The 16892-nt window shown below is 40.0% G+C and overlaps 1 protein-coding gene across 1 annotated transcript in view; it reads right to left on the reverse strand.

Moving 5' to 3' along the window:
- The window catches only part of CCHR13.PART0H19orf44 (chromosome chr13.part0 C19orf44 homolog), an 822089-nt gene that overhangs the window by 262931 nt on the left and 542266 nt on the right, over nt 1-16892 (reverse strand). The window contains exon 7 of the mRNA XM_044090741.1: nt 11685-11780. Within this exon, the coding sequence (XP_043946676.1) occupies nt 11685-11780 (96 nt within the window). The remainder of the gene's footprint in view (nt 1-11684; nt 11781-16892) is intronic.

The following is a 16892-nucleotide window of genomic DNA, read 5'->3' on the forward strand; positions in this document are numbered from 1 at the left end:
TTAGCAAAAGGGACAGAAAAGTTCATTACTAAGCTTCTACTGGTTCCTCTACTGATGAAGGCTCTGATCTTAATGCAAAAGATCTATCTTCCAAAGCTAAATCTGTGGAGAAATTCAAATCCAGCTACTTCTTTATAAAACAAAGTGTTAGCCGGTCCCATTTATTCATAGTACAAGTGAGCTGGATCAAGTTTGATTTGGAGAAGATATTATTCCCTCCTTTAAAAGCCTAGACTATTACTAAATCTACTCCTTTAGTAGTATTTCCTCCTTTGAAACCTTTAAAAGACCGAGACCTCTGATGACCAATGGCAAAAGCATGAGAAAGGGTCTGCTACTGAAATTTGCAAGAAATAAAGAATAGTTGTGTAAGAACTTACCATAACCTTAGATGTCCTTCTCTTCCATGTTGCAGTATTCATAACAGTAGGGAGGTTGCTGCCTGCAGCACTGGACATCTGGCCAGTATACTAAAGTCTTAGGAGCAGGAGTATATGCTACATTGCTCATCAAGGTCATACACTTATATCAGCTATAAAAGTGACGTCTGCACATACCCCCTTCAGAAATGACTGTAGCACAAAGTAGTACCCCTGGGAAGCAGGAAAGGGACGCTTTTCAGAACCACATATGCCACTAGGCTAAAGGAACCCAATAAGTGTGAGTGTTTGGATATGAAGAAGAAAGGGGAAGACACTCCAGATGGAAAATACAGAGCAAGAGGGGGCTGGGGGACAACTGAGTACTGCAACATGGAAGAGAAGGAAATCTAAGGTTATGGTAAGTTCTTACACAACTATTCTATGTCCTTCTATTCTCATGTTGCAGTATTCATAACAGTAGGGAGGTATGAGCCTGGGAGGACGGAAGAGGGGCCTGGTCTATAAGACCCTGTAGAACAGACCTAGCAAACCCTGATCTGGCTCTGGAGACCAAGTGTAGCTTGTAGTGCTTGGTAAAGGTATGGACTGAGAGACCAGGTGGCTGCTTCCAGTATGGAAGTGTGGTCCATCCCCCTGAAAAAGGCTGCTGAAGAGGCAGATACCCTAGTAGAATGCTCTCTCACATTGGTAGATAAAACATTTCCATGAAAAGAATAGCAGGCAGAGATAGCTTTAGAAATCCATGAAGATATAGTCTGTTTTGAAAATGCCTTCCCCAGAGCCCTTGACTGAAAGGAAATGAGCAGCTGGCCAGACTTTCTAATGGATTTGGTCTTGTCCAGGTAATACTTAAGCTGCCTATGAACATCCAGGGAATGTAGTGTTTTTTCAGATGGATTTTGTGGTTGAGGGAAAAAGACAGGGAGGTTAATGGCTTGATTTAAGGATAGTTCATTAACCACTTTGGGCATGAACGAGAGGATCCTGTCCTTGTGGAAAATGATGCAGGGGGGATTTGCCGTCAAGGCCTGGATTTCAGAGACCCTCCTGGCGGATGTGAGGTTTACCAGCAGTACTGTTTTCCAAGTACATAGTTTCAGAGATGCTGAGTGAGCTTGTTCAAAAGGAGGTAGTGTGAGTTTTTCAAGGACGAAGTTAAGGTCCTATTAAGGCGGTATTGATTTTCTAAGTGGTCTGATGTGGAGGACCCCTCTTAAAAATATTTTTACCTCTAATCAGGATGCCAAGGAAGGAACCAAGGGGAGACAGGCAGAAATGGCTGACAAGTGTACCTTCACAGAAGAGTAGGTCAGCCCTGAATGTAGCAGCTCACACAAGTAAGAAAGGCCCATGGGTACAGGAATAAGAAAGGGGTCCTGTTTTTTTCTTTTGATACCACCTGGAGAATCTTTTCCATTTTGACACATAATTTATCCTGGTACTAGGTTTCCTGGGGTCCTGCATGACATTGAGTACGTCCACTGAATACAAGTGTCTGAAGGGGATCAGAACTCTATCATCCATAGAGTAAGTCTGAGATTTAGCACCTGAGGGTGTATGAGTGACCCCCTGTCTTGTGTGAGTAGGTCGAATTAGTGGTGTAAACTGTGCTAATTGCCCTTGGCTAGTAGATGAGGAAGGAGAAACCAATGTTGTCTTGGCCAAAAGGGAGTTACCAGCAGGATTTTCGGTTTGTTCCTCTGAATCTTCAGAAGGACTCTGAATCAGCATGAAGGGGGAAAGGCATAAAGATACATCCCTGCCCAAGAAAAAGAGAAGGCGTCCACCCTCCACATCTGTGGATCCCTTGTGCAAAAAAGAGGCATCTGCCTATTCTGGGAGGAGGCAAACAGATCTGCCTGAGGAATACCCCACTTGTGAATGAGATCCAAAAACACCTCCAAGTGGAGCATCTACTCGTGAGCGTGTGCAGAGGTTCTGCTGAGAGTGTCTGTTCACAACCTCTGCTGAAAGAATGTACACTACTTGCAAGTGGATGTGCAATTCTGCTGCCAGGGACCAAATCTGAATTGCCAGGCTGCAGAGGGGGTAGGACCTTGTCCATCCTGCTTGTTGATATACCATAGGACAGTCATACTGTCTGTGACATCTTTTAAGGTGCCTAGAAGTGGGACTTTATGGAAGGCTTGCAAGGCTACGAGAAGGGCCCTCATCTCCTTGATGTTGATGTGATCCCTTTGTCTGAGGGAGGACAACTCTCACTGAACTTTATACAACAAAGCAAAACAAGTGGTACGCCAGGCAGAAGAAATAATATTCCAAACGAACAGGTTTACTTCACGATTTAATGGTTCACAACAGAGTAAGCGCTTTCACGTTGGTCAACAACGCTTCATCAGACTTCAATAGCTAAAAACATTTCCCAACATTTAAATAGTGATTTCAATTATCTCATTAATTAACCACTCAACATTTAATCATTTAAAGACGCCATGAAGTGAAATTTGATGTATAATGCAAACTCCATATAACAGATACAATACAATATAAAATGAATTTGAAATGTATATAATAATAACATATATATAACAACATATAACAACAATAATTCATTATATCTAAATTTAAATCATGTGTCATAAGAATAAAATTAAAATTTATTTTAAGAATAAAATTTATTTATAGAATCAAGAATCGAACAGAGGAATTAGAAAATAGGTGGATCATTAGATTACAGGCACACCAAGATTATGGCTTGAATGACAAAAGTGTCACTCAAGCCATTTCTTTTAGCACGTCCTTATAAACACTGAATAAGTTTATATAATAACCAGACCTCATATGATTTGTGACTTGTTGTCTTATAAACATATTCTCGTTTTTATACATTTTTATATATTTTATATTTAAGAATAAAAGAATTTTTATAAATAAATTTTATTCTTATGATACATGATTTAAATTTAGATATAATGAATTATTGTTGTTATATGTTGTTATATATATGTTATTATTATATACATTTCAAATTAATTTTATATTGTATTGTATCTGTTATATGGAATTTGCATTATACATCAAATTTCACTTCATGGCGTCTTTAAATGATTAAATGTTGAGTGGTTAATTAATGAGATAATTGAAATCACTATTTAAATGTTGGGAAATGTTTTTAGCTATTGAAGTCTGATGAAGCATTGTTGACCAACGTGAAAGCGCTTACTCTGTTGTGAACCATTAAATCGTGAAGTAAACCTGTTCGTTTGGAATATTATTTCTTCTGCCTGGCGTACCACTTGCTTTGCTTTGTTGTATACAGACCTTTTTACACTGTGAGTACCTTGTTCAGTGGCTGGTTTTGACATTTTTCTGAAGGTTGCTGCTTTTTACCACGCCACTGAGACATGGCAGATGAAAATCCTATCAATGAAGGTTTTCATGAGACGGTAGAGTTGCTACCAGAAAAGAATCTTTCTTTAAATGGACTGTGCTTGATGTCAGTTAATCCACTGCTCAAATTAACAACTAAGGATCTATCTCGTGATAAGGAAGCTGGTAAAAATGCTAAACATGGAATGAATGTTCTATTGATTACCAGGAGACTTGAGAACATGATACACAAATTGAGAACGACTCAGTGGCAAAAACAGCATATGGAAGCTTGTCTTAGCTTCCGTTTAGTGCCGAGAGGTTTACGCTTGCTTAAGATGCCTACTTTCGGCAACACTTATCCTGAGTTGTTGTCGAAATGGCAAAAACTCAATCTAGATACTAGTTTTTGTTACATCAAGTTACTTATTGAACAGTATTCAGAGATTGAGAAAATGTTAATGAATGATATAGAACAGATGGAGAAAGAGTTAAAATGTATGCTTACTTCGAGTGAACTTGAAATCGTTTATAGTGACTTACGTACCATGATATCTACTCTTGATGTAAAAGCGTTGCAGGACAAGAAAAAGAAACTTGAACATGGCTATCTGGATTTCCAGAATAGTCACATCTTTTCATGGCCAAGAGAAAAGTTTTTTAATAATAATCCAAAGCGTGCCTATGACTTTAAAGCTACCTATAATGCTAAGGGTGTCTGTCCTTCACAGCCAATCATAGCGTCCGTAACGTCAACAAGTAGAGCAATGTCTAATATGACTACTACCATCCATGAGGAATCGGCACAATAAATGCCTCCTAAAGTTACATTTGCTCAGACTGTTAAGCGTCCTGCTAAACAGATTACAACACAGGCTTTAGTGCATTCAGAATGCAGTGATGATATTGTCGCATTACCATCTTCACCTAGTTTAACTGACGCTATAGCTTATGATGTTTTACGGAAGAAAACGCCATGCTCATCTTTCCACAACAGCTCCTTTAGGAGGAGCTACTTCTTTGGGACTTAGTGATTTTTTAGTTTTCCCGCTTCCGTTTCATCAACCAGAAAGGAAGGCATGGTCTCCCCACCATCCCACCAAGAAGAGAAAGAACACCGAAGAGTTGATAGAAGGACAAAAGAGGACCTTGAAACCAATAGTCAACACTTAGTTCACAATATTTCCAGGTATGAGTTAAATGACTGTGAGCTAGGTGTATTGAGTAAAGGCCTGAATTTTATTCCATCGGGCTATACCAACGTTACTGATGTAATTTTGGACATTAAATGTTTTATTAGAAACATATCTTTAAAGTTGATGTTTAGTGATTGTGATAATTATGCATCTGGGGTTAATTTATTTAAGAAACCATCCACCTTTGTACCACCCCCTAACTCTGTATTGAAAGCATTTGAGTGGGCTTGTGAAAAAGATTTGCTTGATTTATATGCAAGGAAAGATGTTAAATGTGATTATTACAACATGAACAAAGATGAACGTCTAGCACTTCTAAGTTTACAAAATAATACTGATATAATCATTAGACAAGCAGACAAGGGTGGGGCTATTATTGTCATGGACAAAGATCATTATGTTGCTAAGATTAATTTGTTATTAGCAGATGATATGACATATAATATGTTAAATGGTGTTGACTTAAACAAGTTAATTAATAGAGTGCATGACAACTTATATGATTTTTTTATTAAGTGGTGTCATTGATAGTGGGCTTTATAACTATTTTCTTGTTGAGAAACCCTTGATACCTACTTTTAGGGGTTTGCCCAAAATTCATAAGGCTACGTTAGATCCTCCCTTGCGACCTATTGTGTCTAGTAAAGGTTGGTTGACTGAGTCAATGTCCATCTTTCTTGACAAACAGTTTAAGCCCATTATAGGGAAAATAAAACATATATTAAGAGATACACAACATTTCCTTACAGATTTAGCTGAGTCAAATATTGTTAGACCTATTATGACTACAGATTTCTTAGTTATGTTGGATGTAAGATCTCTCTTCACATCTATTCCGAATAGTATAGGGATAGAATATGTGAGGTTATTACTATTGGAACAAGGTATCTCTAACAACCAAGTTATAAAATGGATGTTGATTCTAGAACTCGTTCTAGAGAATAATGTATTATGCCATGACAATATATATTACCTGCAATGCAAGGGTGTTGCTATGGGCACACCCTGTGCTAATTCGTATGCAAATCTCGTCATGGCATATTGGGAGAGCATGTACTTATTAAATAATGAAAGCTATATTGATCACATCAAATATTATGGAAGATTTGTAGATGATGTGTTTTTTGTATGGGGTGGCACTTTGGAAGGGCTGAATGACCTTTTAACATATATTAATGGCACCACAAGTTTTTTGTTTTTCGAACATACCTATTCACATAATAAGATTGAGTTTCTTGATGTCACCATTATCAATGGCCATGAAGGGATTGATACAGTTCTATATAAGAAGTCATGTTGGAAAAATAATTTGTTACATCGTGAGAGTATGCACCCTAGGCATATATACTCTAATATCATTAAGAGTCGAGCCTACAGGGTCTCTAGATTGACCACTAGGGACACAGACTATGAACATCAACAAAATATATTAAAGGAGAATTTTCTTAGCAGAGGATATAATAAGAAAGAAATTCATGAGGCTATTGAATGTTGTACCAAGCAGAGGACAGATAAAACTTTACCATTTTTCGTAAGACAACATGGATCGAAACCTTTAGAAAGCAAGAGTATTAAAGAAGTAAAGAAGCATAATAGGAATAAAAATGACAACAGGTTGGTCATTCCCTATACTAATAAGAACACACAAATAAGACGTGTCATTGAAGATAATTGGAAGATTTTGCTAATGGATGAGAAGGTTAGAGATATAGTTGACACACGGCCAGGGATTAGCTATAGAAATATGAAGTCTTTGAAAAGACTTCTTTGTTATGAGTCTACACATAATATAGCAACTTTATCATCACAACGCAAAGGAACTTATGCATGTAGATCATGTAATCAATGTATGTATATCTCTGAGGATATCAAGTTTACTCATCCAACTACAGGACAGCAGTTTGATTTTAGATTTTATGCTGATTGCAGATCTTGGAATCTCGTATATTTAGCGGAATGTCAGATCTGCAGGTGTTTCTATGTGGGCATGACCAATAGGAGTCTGCGAGAACGAATTAGGGAACATCTTTATGCTATCAGCAAAGAAAATACCAATAATGCCCTTGCTAAGCATGTTTTAGAAAAGGGCTTAGACATCAGTTTAGATTTAGGGTTGTACAACTAGTTCATAAGACATGTAGATTAGGCAATATCAAGAATCGAACAGAGGAATTAGAAAATAGGTGGATCATTAGATTACAGGCACACCAAGATTATGGCTTGAATGACAGTCACTCAAGCCATTTCTTTTAGCACGTCCTTATAAACACTGAATAAGTTTATATAATAACCAGACCTCATATGATTTGTGACTTGTTGTCTTATAAACATATTCTCTTGTTTTTATACATTTTTATATATTTTATATTTAAGAATAAAAGAATTTTTATAAATAAATTTTATTCTTATGATACATGATTTAAATTTAGATATAATGAATTATTGTTGTTATATATATGTTATTATTATATATACATTTCAAATTCATTTTATATTGTATTGTATCTGTTATATGGAGTTTGCATTATACATCAAATTTCACTTCTTGGCGTCTTTAAATGATTAAATGTTGAGTGGTTAATTAATGAGATAATTGAAATCACTATTTAAATGTTGGGAAATGTTTTTAGCTATTGAAGTCTGATGAAGCGTTGTTGACCAACGTGAAAGCGCTTACTCTGTTGTGAACCATTAAATCGTGAAGTAAACCTATTCGTTTGGAATATTATTTCTTCTGCCTGGCGTACCACTTGTTTTGCTTTGTTGTATACGGTCCTTTTTACACTGTGAGTACCTTGTTGAGTGGCTGGTTTTGACATTTTTCTCACTGAACTTGGTTTTGTTTGTTGTGGGTTTGCAGAACTACTCCCCAACCCAGGTCTGAAACATCTGTGAAGATATGTTGTAAGGGTGTGGGAATCTGCAGAGATATACTCTGGTTGGGGTGTATGGGTGTAATCCACCACTGCACCTCTTTTTTTCAGGCATGGAAGAAGAAGGAGCAGAGTATCCAGGGGGTGAGAATGTTGGTTCCAAAGATTCCTCAGAACCCACTGATATTTTATCATATGCAGCCTTGCTAAGGGGAACAGGGGTATCAGGGATGCCATGTGGCCTAGGACCCTCAAGAATTCCCTGGCTGTTAAGGTTTGGAGAGAGAGAGGAGTGATTGGAGGTAATGTGCAATGGCTTCCACCTTCTGGCAAGGAATGAAGGCTGCCATCTAATCTGTATTTATCCTGCATCCCAAGAAAACCAGGTCTTGGGTGGGCATCAGGTGAGATTTTTCCTGGTTCATCGTGAACCCCAGGCTTGCCGATTTATTTGACACCATGTCTAGGTGGTGGTGGAGGGTATGGCAATCCTAATGAATGATCAAGAGGTCGTCTAAGTATGGATATATTTGAATGCCCTGAACTCAGCAGTGGGCAATGACTCTGGCTAGACACTTTGTGAATACTCTGGGGGCTGTGCAAAGCCCAAATGGCAATGCAGAAAAATTGAAAATGCAAGGAACCCATTGAAAAGTGTAGAAACTTCCTGCAGCTGGGGTGAATAGGGATATGGAGGTAAGTATCTTTTAGATCCAGGGATACCATGAAGGCTTGGTAAGGGATGAGGGGTAGAAGGTGATGCAAGGTGAGCATCCTGAAGGTAGACACCTTGAGGAATAGACTGAGTACAGTCAAATCCAGGATTGGCCTCCAAGGGCCATCCTTCCTTGGAACCAAAAACATCCTGGAGTAAAATCCCTTGTCTGTCTGTTCTGGAGGTACTCTTTCAATGTTGCCCTGAGCTAGAAGCTGTTCTATAATTGGGGGGAAGAGATGAAGCTGATTTGTGGGCGGCTGGGGTATCCACTGAAAGGGAGGAAGTGTCCACCAAGTCATAAAGTATCCTTTCTGGATGACAGAAAGGACCCAAGCCTCTGAGGTTATTTTCCACCAGGAGGGTAGAGAAAGGGTAAGGCAGAGGGATAAGGGAGTGGAGTTGGGTAATGAATTTGAGTCACAGTTGAGGGGCTCTATCCTGGTCAGTCTGCCTCTGAAAGGGAGTTGGGGTGGAGGCAGTAGTATGTTTAGGCTTGGAATGTCTCCTAGGTTGCCTCCGTCCATTGCCCTGTTGGGTGCTGGAATGAGATGACTGCCTCCTAACAAAGGAGGTCCTTTGAGGGTAGTTCCTATGATATCTAGGAATAGGAGAGACTAGCAAATTTGTAAGATTTTGTAGCTCCTTGCCTTATCCTGTAGATATTTAAGGAGCTCTGTAGAAGCTGCACTGAAAAGAGCCTTATTATCACGAGGTGCATCTAGACATTTGGTCAGGACATCCATAGAAAGGGGCTGTAGCCTCACCCAAGAATACCTTCTCAAGACAGAACCTGAAGCTGCAGGTTTGGTGGATGCCACTGTCGCATCATAACTACACTTTATGGATGGAGTGCCTGGTCACCTGAGAGGCGGTAGAGGGTATGGGAGAGAGTTGTGACTTGGCCAGAGAGTCTGGCACATCTGGAATGAGTGCAGAGGCTTTAGATAGGGTATCTAAAACAAACCTAGCCATGTGAGAATGATAGTTTACGGCTCTGATGGTTAGAGTAGAAGAAGTATACACCTTCTTCCCTAATCTATCCATAAATTTGTTGTCCTTGTCAGCAGGGAACAGAGAGGTAGAGAGCAGCTGTCTGGATGATTTATCTGCTGACACTGCAATGACAGCAGGGTCTGCAGGGGGGTTCGTGAATAGGAACTGTGTATCCTGAGGAACCTTATAGAATCTATCTGGAAATTTTGAAGCTGGGGGCTGAGAGTCGGGGGTCTGGGATGCCGCCAGTAAAGCATCATGAAAGGCTGGGAGCAATGGAGGGGCTGCAGATGGAGAAGGTTGGTCCATCTGCAATAATTCAAAGTATCTCTTTTTGGTTTCAGAGACATCTGAGGCCTGCCATTTAAAGTGTTCTCTCATCAGGGAAATGGTATCCCTGAAGGAGAATTCCTCTCCTGGAGACGCAGGACTAATGGAATCCTCCTCCTCAGGAATAATGAAGTCCTTGGGGGGATTCTATCTGGGAGCAACAGGTAAGAGATTCATCAGAGGAAGAGAGTTCCTCTTCAGAATCCTCTAAGTCCTGTACAGGTGTAGGGGCTAGAAGAGGTACCTGAGACTGGAGGTCTTGGAAGGCCCTGAAAAGAATTTGGGAAAAAAATTTCCATCCAGGAGCTGGTTCAGCTTCTTTGTGCTCCCTATGTTTCAATTTCTGTTTCCTCTTCAGACGAGTAGATGGATGTGCTGACTTAGATGCTAACGCCTGAGAAGAGGGAGGGAGTACAGTAGGCCCCGCTCATGTCCCAAGCCATGGTTCCCCTTTGCCATCAGGGACTGATGGCTGATCTACCTCAGTGGATGTACTTTGTGTTTCCTCCGAACTGGCTTCCACCAAGGTTACCAATTCTAGCTGTGAAACAGGCGGCTGATGAGATCCTGGGCTAACATCTGCCTGGAGAGTCTCACTGGACTCCTGAGGTGCAGCATGGGTGTCCGGTCTAACTTTCTTGGCCTTCTTCCACGGCGGCTCATTGAAGGTGCCCATCTCACCCTCCATGCCTAGCATTAGGCACCCAGAGCCTCTGATTTTCTAAATAAAGCTTTAAGGTAGCCAGACAGCTGTGAAGCGTTTTGTGTACAACCGACTTGCAGATATTACATGACAGATGGTCGTGGCCTTCACCTAAGCAGAATAAACACTTGTCGTGCATGTCCTTATGTAGAATTTGTCTTCCACATGGACACTTCCCCTTCCTAGCTGACATATACGTTTGAAAAGCAAAAGAAAGTAATAAAAAACCCAAAAGGGTACTTATCTGTATCGGTTGCCAAAACAATGAATTAACTGATTCCAGGAGCTGGTGATTGGAGGTCCTTAGATCACTGCGGCAGATAAGTTCTGAAGGAGGTATGTGCAGATGTCACTTTTCTAGCCAACATCAGTTTACAGCCTTGACAAGCAATGTAGCATGTACCCCTGCTCCTAAGATTTTGGTATACTGGCCGGATGTCTGGCTCTGCAGGCAGCAACCTCCCTACCGTTATGAATACTGCAACATGAGAATAGAAGGACATCCATTCTTTGCACAGCCTATTTGTTATAACATACTGCCCAAAATACTCTCTTGAAGATAAATATGGGGATCCTAAGGCACGTGCCCCTTAACTAGGACATGGAGAATCTGTGTATAGGTCAAATAAGGCAGACATGTCTACTTAGCATGGGAACTAAAGACTGAAAAAAGATACAAAAAAGATGCACCCAGGCATGCCTGCAATTATACAGGGAGACCTGAATTAAGATAGTTAAATTAATATCTATGATGCCATAACATTGACTAGTATCTCACGTGCAAAACATTTTGGTTTAATGCATATGGTATCAGAAATAGACACTAAATAAAATATATAGTAATTTATGGGCTAGCCATTATCCTTTTTTCATTATCCATAATGTAACAAAAAGTTATTAAGGCTATAAACTGGTGAAAGAGTACATTAACAGAGAAATTAGAGGACAAGGAACATTAACAATACAGTAAATTCCATGTTTAACAGCAGCATACAAAACACCACTTTCAGTATTTTTTCTCCACTCATATTTTAGATGCAACAGACACAACAAGTAGCAGTCAAGTGCTTTCAGACCAAAACAATGATCACAACAGTACTGTTCATATATTACAGAATGACAGCACACATCTCACTTAAGTAAAAGATTAGTATTTACCTTCTACTGCATCAGGACTCAAAACATGGCTAGCAATAGGAACTGGATCCACGTAAGCACTTCCCAACGGTGGTCCAAGAACAGCACTACCTGAATCTAGAAAGAATGTAAGAAAATGAACATTACAAGTCACACTGTTGGCTTACTTTGTTATTGCATGCAAAATGCACTTTCCTTTACATGCTTCACAGACAGCACAAAGGTTCTTGTGTTATTTAAAGTGCATTAGATTATCAGCACAAAGCAGAAGGATATATGTGCCTGTCATGTGGTTATCTTCCCAGCTTCCTCTCTGTCCCATCGTCTGTCACATATCTTCTTGAAATATTCAGAGAATCTGCATCTCACCAACTTATCCTGTAGTATGTTGTACATATTCACCACCCTTTACATAAAAAAGTTTTCCCTTATGTCTGAGATAAAACTGTTGCCTGCAGTCTGCTAGCACTCCCTATCCTTCTCTCTCTCTCTCTCTGCCCTCTCACCTCAAGTGCAGAAATTCACTGAAGGTCCATCTTGCCCAAATAACATTCTAAGTACTGACATCAAGAGCACCTCTGCTATTCTTGTCCCAGTGAAGATAAACTTACTGGCCTATAGCATTCTGAGTTAATCCTTGCTCAACCTTTGCAGACTGGCACCATACATGCTTGCATCCAGTCTCTCAGGACACTCTAGTAAGGAATGTGCTGAAAAGTTCAGAAGATTTACCAAAACCCAAAAGACCTTTTAAGGATCCCATCTGGTTCCAGCATCTTATCCTCCTTTAACATTTTCAGTACCCTTTACATCTAGTCAGTTGTTCTCTCATTGTCTGTCCATCCTGTCACAGCCCTGTCCTGCCAATCTACAACTGTACCCTTCATTATGGAGCTTGGTAAACACCAGTGCAAAACTTTAGTTTAGAATCCCTGCCTGTTCTAGGCCTCCTTATATACATGTTGCCCTTTTTAGCTATTTAACCAGCTCCCCTACCTGCCTTCTTCCTTTATCCTTTATACATTAAGGTCTTTTCCTTTTTTGAATGTCTGCTACTTTTTTTCAGTTCTCCTCTGGCCTTTCCGATGCACTTTACTGGCTTCCATATAACTTTCCCAACAATATCCTTGTATCTCTCTAGTTCTTTTAGCTCATTTATTTTTCTCTTATGCTTTTCCAAACCTCCCTAGTGAAATGGATCCAGATCAGTGTTCTTCTCCCTTTTAGCTTGATGACTACGTTCAAACCACTTATTCAATACTCCTCAAATCATACCTTATACGTTTTCTCTCCTCCACTCCTTGCCTGTTTACCATTTACCCAGATCCCTGTTTATGATTTTCCATATTCTGCCATAATCAGATCCCCTATATTCCTAGATGCTGGTATCTGTGGTCTTCAGAGCTACTTCTCCACTGCAGTATGAACTATATTACTCCATGGTTGTTATTAGTGGAACACTGACTTGCAGCTCTTTCACCTCCTTCATCCCCTTACAAAATACAAAACTGAGGATTTTTATTTTCTTGGTTTCAAGCCGATGGGTTTCCTCTGAAACCTTCCAGGATGAGTACCTTAATGTATTTTTCTCTACCCACTTTGCATGATAGGATGCTCCACTCTTCTTCAGGCAGACTGAGGTCTCCCTTCATAACCACCTTCCCTATTGCCTGTCCCTCTCTTCTGTATCCAGGATGAACTTGTCACCTACAACATCAGCATTAGGTGGCCTGTAAAAGAATCAGTATATAAGCACTTACTTTTTGTTACAACTTCCTTTTTTAAAATTCTTTTCAACCAATTTCCTTTTTTGATCCAAAAAAAAATACTGCTAGGAAGGCCATGAAGCTACCTTTTGGCTCTGTGCTCTCTTCTTTTTCCTCTTCCAACCTCTAACTACACACACACACACATAGACATATGTGCTGCCATCTTTCTACTGTCCTTCCTATACCCTTTACCAAAGGTATGACCATGTACTGACCCCTCCTTTAATAAGACACATTCCAGTTATGCCCCAATGCTTGTCTCATTGTTAATTATAGGTGCAATCAAGACTGGCCTACATATTTAGGCTTCTAGCACTGCTGAGAAAGTATGGTTGTATAACTAAACTTTCCAGAACAGCACATATTCGAATGATCACTGATGCAAACCCTAAGCAATATAGGTTATATCCTTCAAGGATATAACAGCTGACCATCTTCTAAAACTTCAGGGCACTTTCTACGTGCCCAAACCATGTGCCAAGCCCTTCACAGTTTTCATATCAACACAGAGAGGGAGGCTGAGCCCTGAAAGGAGAATGCCAGGAACAACAGAAAAAAAAAAGACAGCACACCAAGAAACAATAGAAAACAGAGCAGCTACAGCAGTAGACATCATGTGAACATCTACTGTTATGGTAAGTTTACTCACACAACTGTACTATGTTCTTAATACTGATGACTGCTCCCTAGTCTAAGCTATATGGTAGATTACCACAGCTTACAAATCTTGGGAGGTGGAAGGAAAATAGTCCAGGAGACCTTGGTGAATGGTCATAGCAAACAATAACAAGTTTTACATGAGCATCCATTCTATTGAGGAATATGAAGACTGCAAGTCAAAAAATGTCCTTATTAGTATCAGCAAACCTCACCATTGTAGGTAGGACTTATAGCCAATTCCAGCCTCAATGTAAACATTAATGAAACCTGCCTTAGTCATTTTCCCATGAAAGTACAGCTGTGTAAATACACGTACCATAACAGCAGATGCTTGAATAATCTGTGATGCAATAGCCTTAGCTATATGGGTTATAACCTGCCAAAAATATAACAGCTAGCCAGCTTCCAAAGCTTCACGGCACCTTTCACACACCCAAGCCTTCAGTCAGTTTGAGCTGAGCCGACTAAAAAGAAAGGTTTAGGCACCAAACCCTTCAGAGTTTTCATGCCAGCAAAGACAGGGAGGCTGAAACCTGAGAGGACATAGCCAGGAGTAAAAGTAGATGCATATATGCACCCTGGCAAAATAATACTCATAAAACAAACAAACAAAAAAAAACAACAGGGGATGGAGCAAGGGAGCCGCTACAGCAGCAGTGATCATTCAAAATTCTACTGTTATGTTAAAACTACATTTGGAAAGAGAAGAGAAGAGTGCAGGAGGCCCTGGAGAATGGTCCTAGCAAATACTGATCTGAACCTAGAGAAGGAATTGAACTTAAAGTGCTTTGTAAAAGTATGCACAGAGGACCAAATTGTGGCTTCTAGAATACACCTAGAATCCAACCCTTTCCAAAAAAAACCCACAGATGAAGCCATAGGCTCTGCTTGAAATAGTTAGTTGTGGTTAATTATAACAAAAGACAATAGCCTTAGGCAATCATTTGGAAATAGTCTTCAAGAAATGAACAACTGATCTGAAGATTTGAAATATTTAATACTGTCAAGATAGTACCAGTGGACATCCAAGGTATAGAGCATAATTTCTCCCTCATTTTTACGTTCTGGAAAGAAAACAGGGAGATGGACAGTTTGGCTTAAAGTAAACTCGGATACCACTTAAAACATAGAATGATTAGTTCTCAAAGAACCCTGTCCCTGTGGAAAATGAGGTAGAGCTGACTCACCATAAGAACTTGCAGAGGTCAGAGCAATCAGTAAAACTGTTTTCCTTGTTAAAAACCTCAAGTCAGCCAGGTTAGCTGGTTCAGTGGAGCATATGTTAGCTCCTCTAACACAAAATTAGGATCCCAAGGAGAAGCCAGAGATTTTCTTGAAGGAGGACTCCTGTGCAAAAGCCCTTTCAAAAACATTTTAACATGAGATTGCATTGAAAGAGGAGGATTCATGAACAAACACACTGAAATGGCCAATAAACCTTAATGAAGGAGTAGGAAAGGCCATATGAGATATACAAATTCTGTAAAACCAGAGAACAACTAGCCCTGAATGGGTGCTCGTTATGTTGTTGTCACCAACTAGAAAACATTTTTCATTTTCTAATACAAGATTTTCTAGCCGCAGACTTTCTGGACTCCATTAGTACCTGCTGCACATCGTCAGTAAACAGGTGCCTAAAGGGAATTAAGACCCTATAATCTAGGCAGTCAATTGAAGTTGATTGGGTTGGGGTACATCAATCACCCTTGACAATATAAGAGTAGATCCATTCTGTGAGGAAGCTTAAAGTAATTGCCCCTGGCTACTTCCAAAAGAAGGGAGAACAACTGTTGCCTGGGCTAGAAGGGAGTCACCACAATGATCTTGGGGGATTCCTTCTGAATCTTCAGAAGTACCCTGGATATTAGTGGAAAGCGTGGAAAAGCATACAGGAATATTCCTGTCCAAGGAAACAAAAAGGCATCTTTCTTCCTCCTGTATGGAATCCTGGAGCAGAATCTTGCCAGGTGATTGTTCTGAGAGGAAGCAAATAAGTCTGAGAGGGTGGGTTTGGCATAATGGTTAACTTCCTCTCCTCACATGCGCAAGGTACAGGGTTTGCTTTTAACCCTGAGTTACTGGCTAGGCTTAAAATGGCTCTTTAGGACAGTTAGCCTAGTATTTATCTATGAACTACCCACAGATGGATAAAATCTTGGAAGACCCCACTGATCTAGTTTACCTTCATGAGGGCCTACCCTTATCCTGCTAAGCCTATCTGCCACACAATTTTGCTCTGACAGAATGTAGGTTGCCTGTACAGTGAGAATGTGCTGTGAAGCTATATCTCAAGCTAACATGGCTAGTCTGCGAAGGGACTACCTATATCCCCCTTGCTTGTTGATGTACCATGTGGTATTGTCTTAAACAACTTGAAGAGGTCCCAAGGACTGGAGGTGATTCAGAGAGTTGACTGGCTTGATCAGGGCAAGCAACTCTCTTATTTTTATGTGCTTGCATTTATCCTTGGTGTCCCACACACCCTGCACTTTTACCTCCTCCTGATACTGGTCCCCAAACAAAATCTGAGGCGTTTGTGGTGACTGATTGCTTTGGATCAGGGAGGGAGTAGGTGAGACCTGGATTTAAGGATATTTGTGGTCTCCACCAAAATATTTCACTTTTGACAAGCACCAGCATGGGATCTGAAAGGACAAAAGGATGATGGTGCTGAGAACAAAGTGACATCAGATACCATTGTATCTTTCTCATGTGGAGTCTTGCCAGGGGGTATCATGATAATCAAATTCCATGAGACATGAGTGAAAAAGTTTAGAAATAGATCTAGATATAGATCAAT

The sequence above is a fragment of the Protopterus annectens genome, chromosome 13.part0, assembly GCF_019279795.1.
Source record: "Protopterus annectens isolate FY-2018-M chromosome 13.part0, PAN1.0, whole genome shotgun sequence".
NCBI classification, from domain to species: Eukaryota; Metazoa; Chordata; order Ceratodontiformes; family Protopteridae; genus Protopterus; species Protopterus annectens.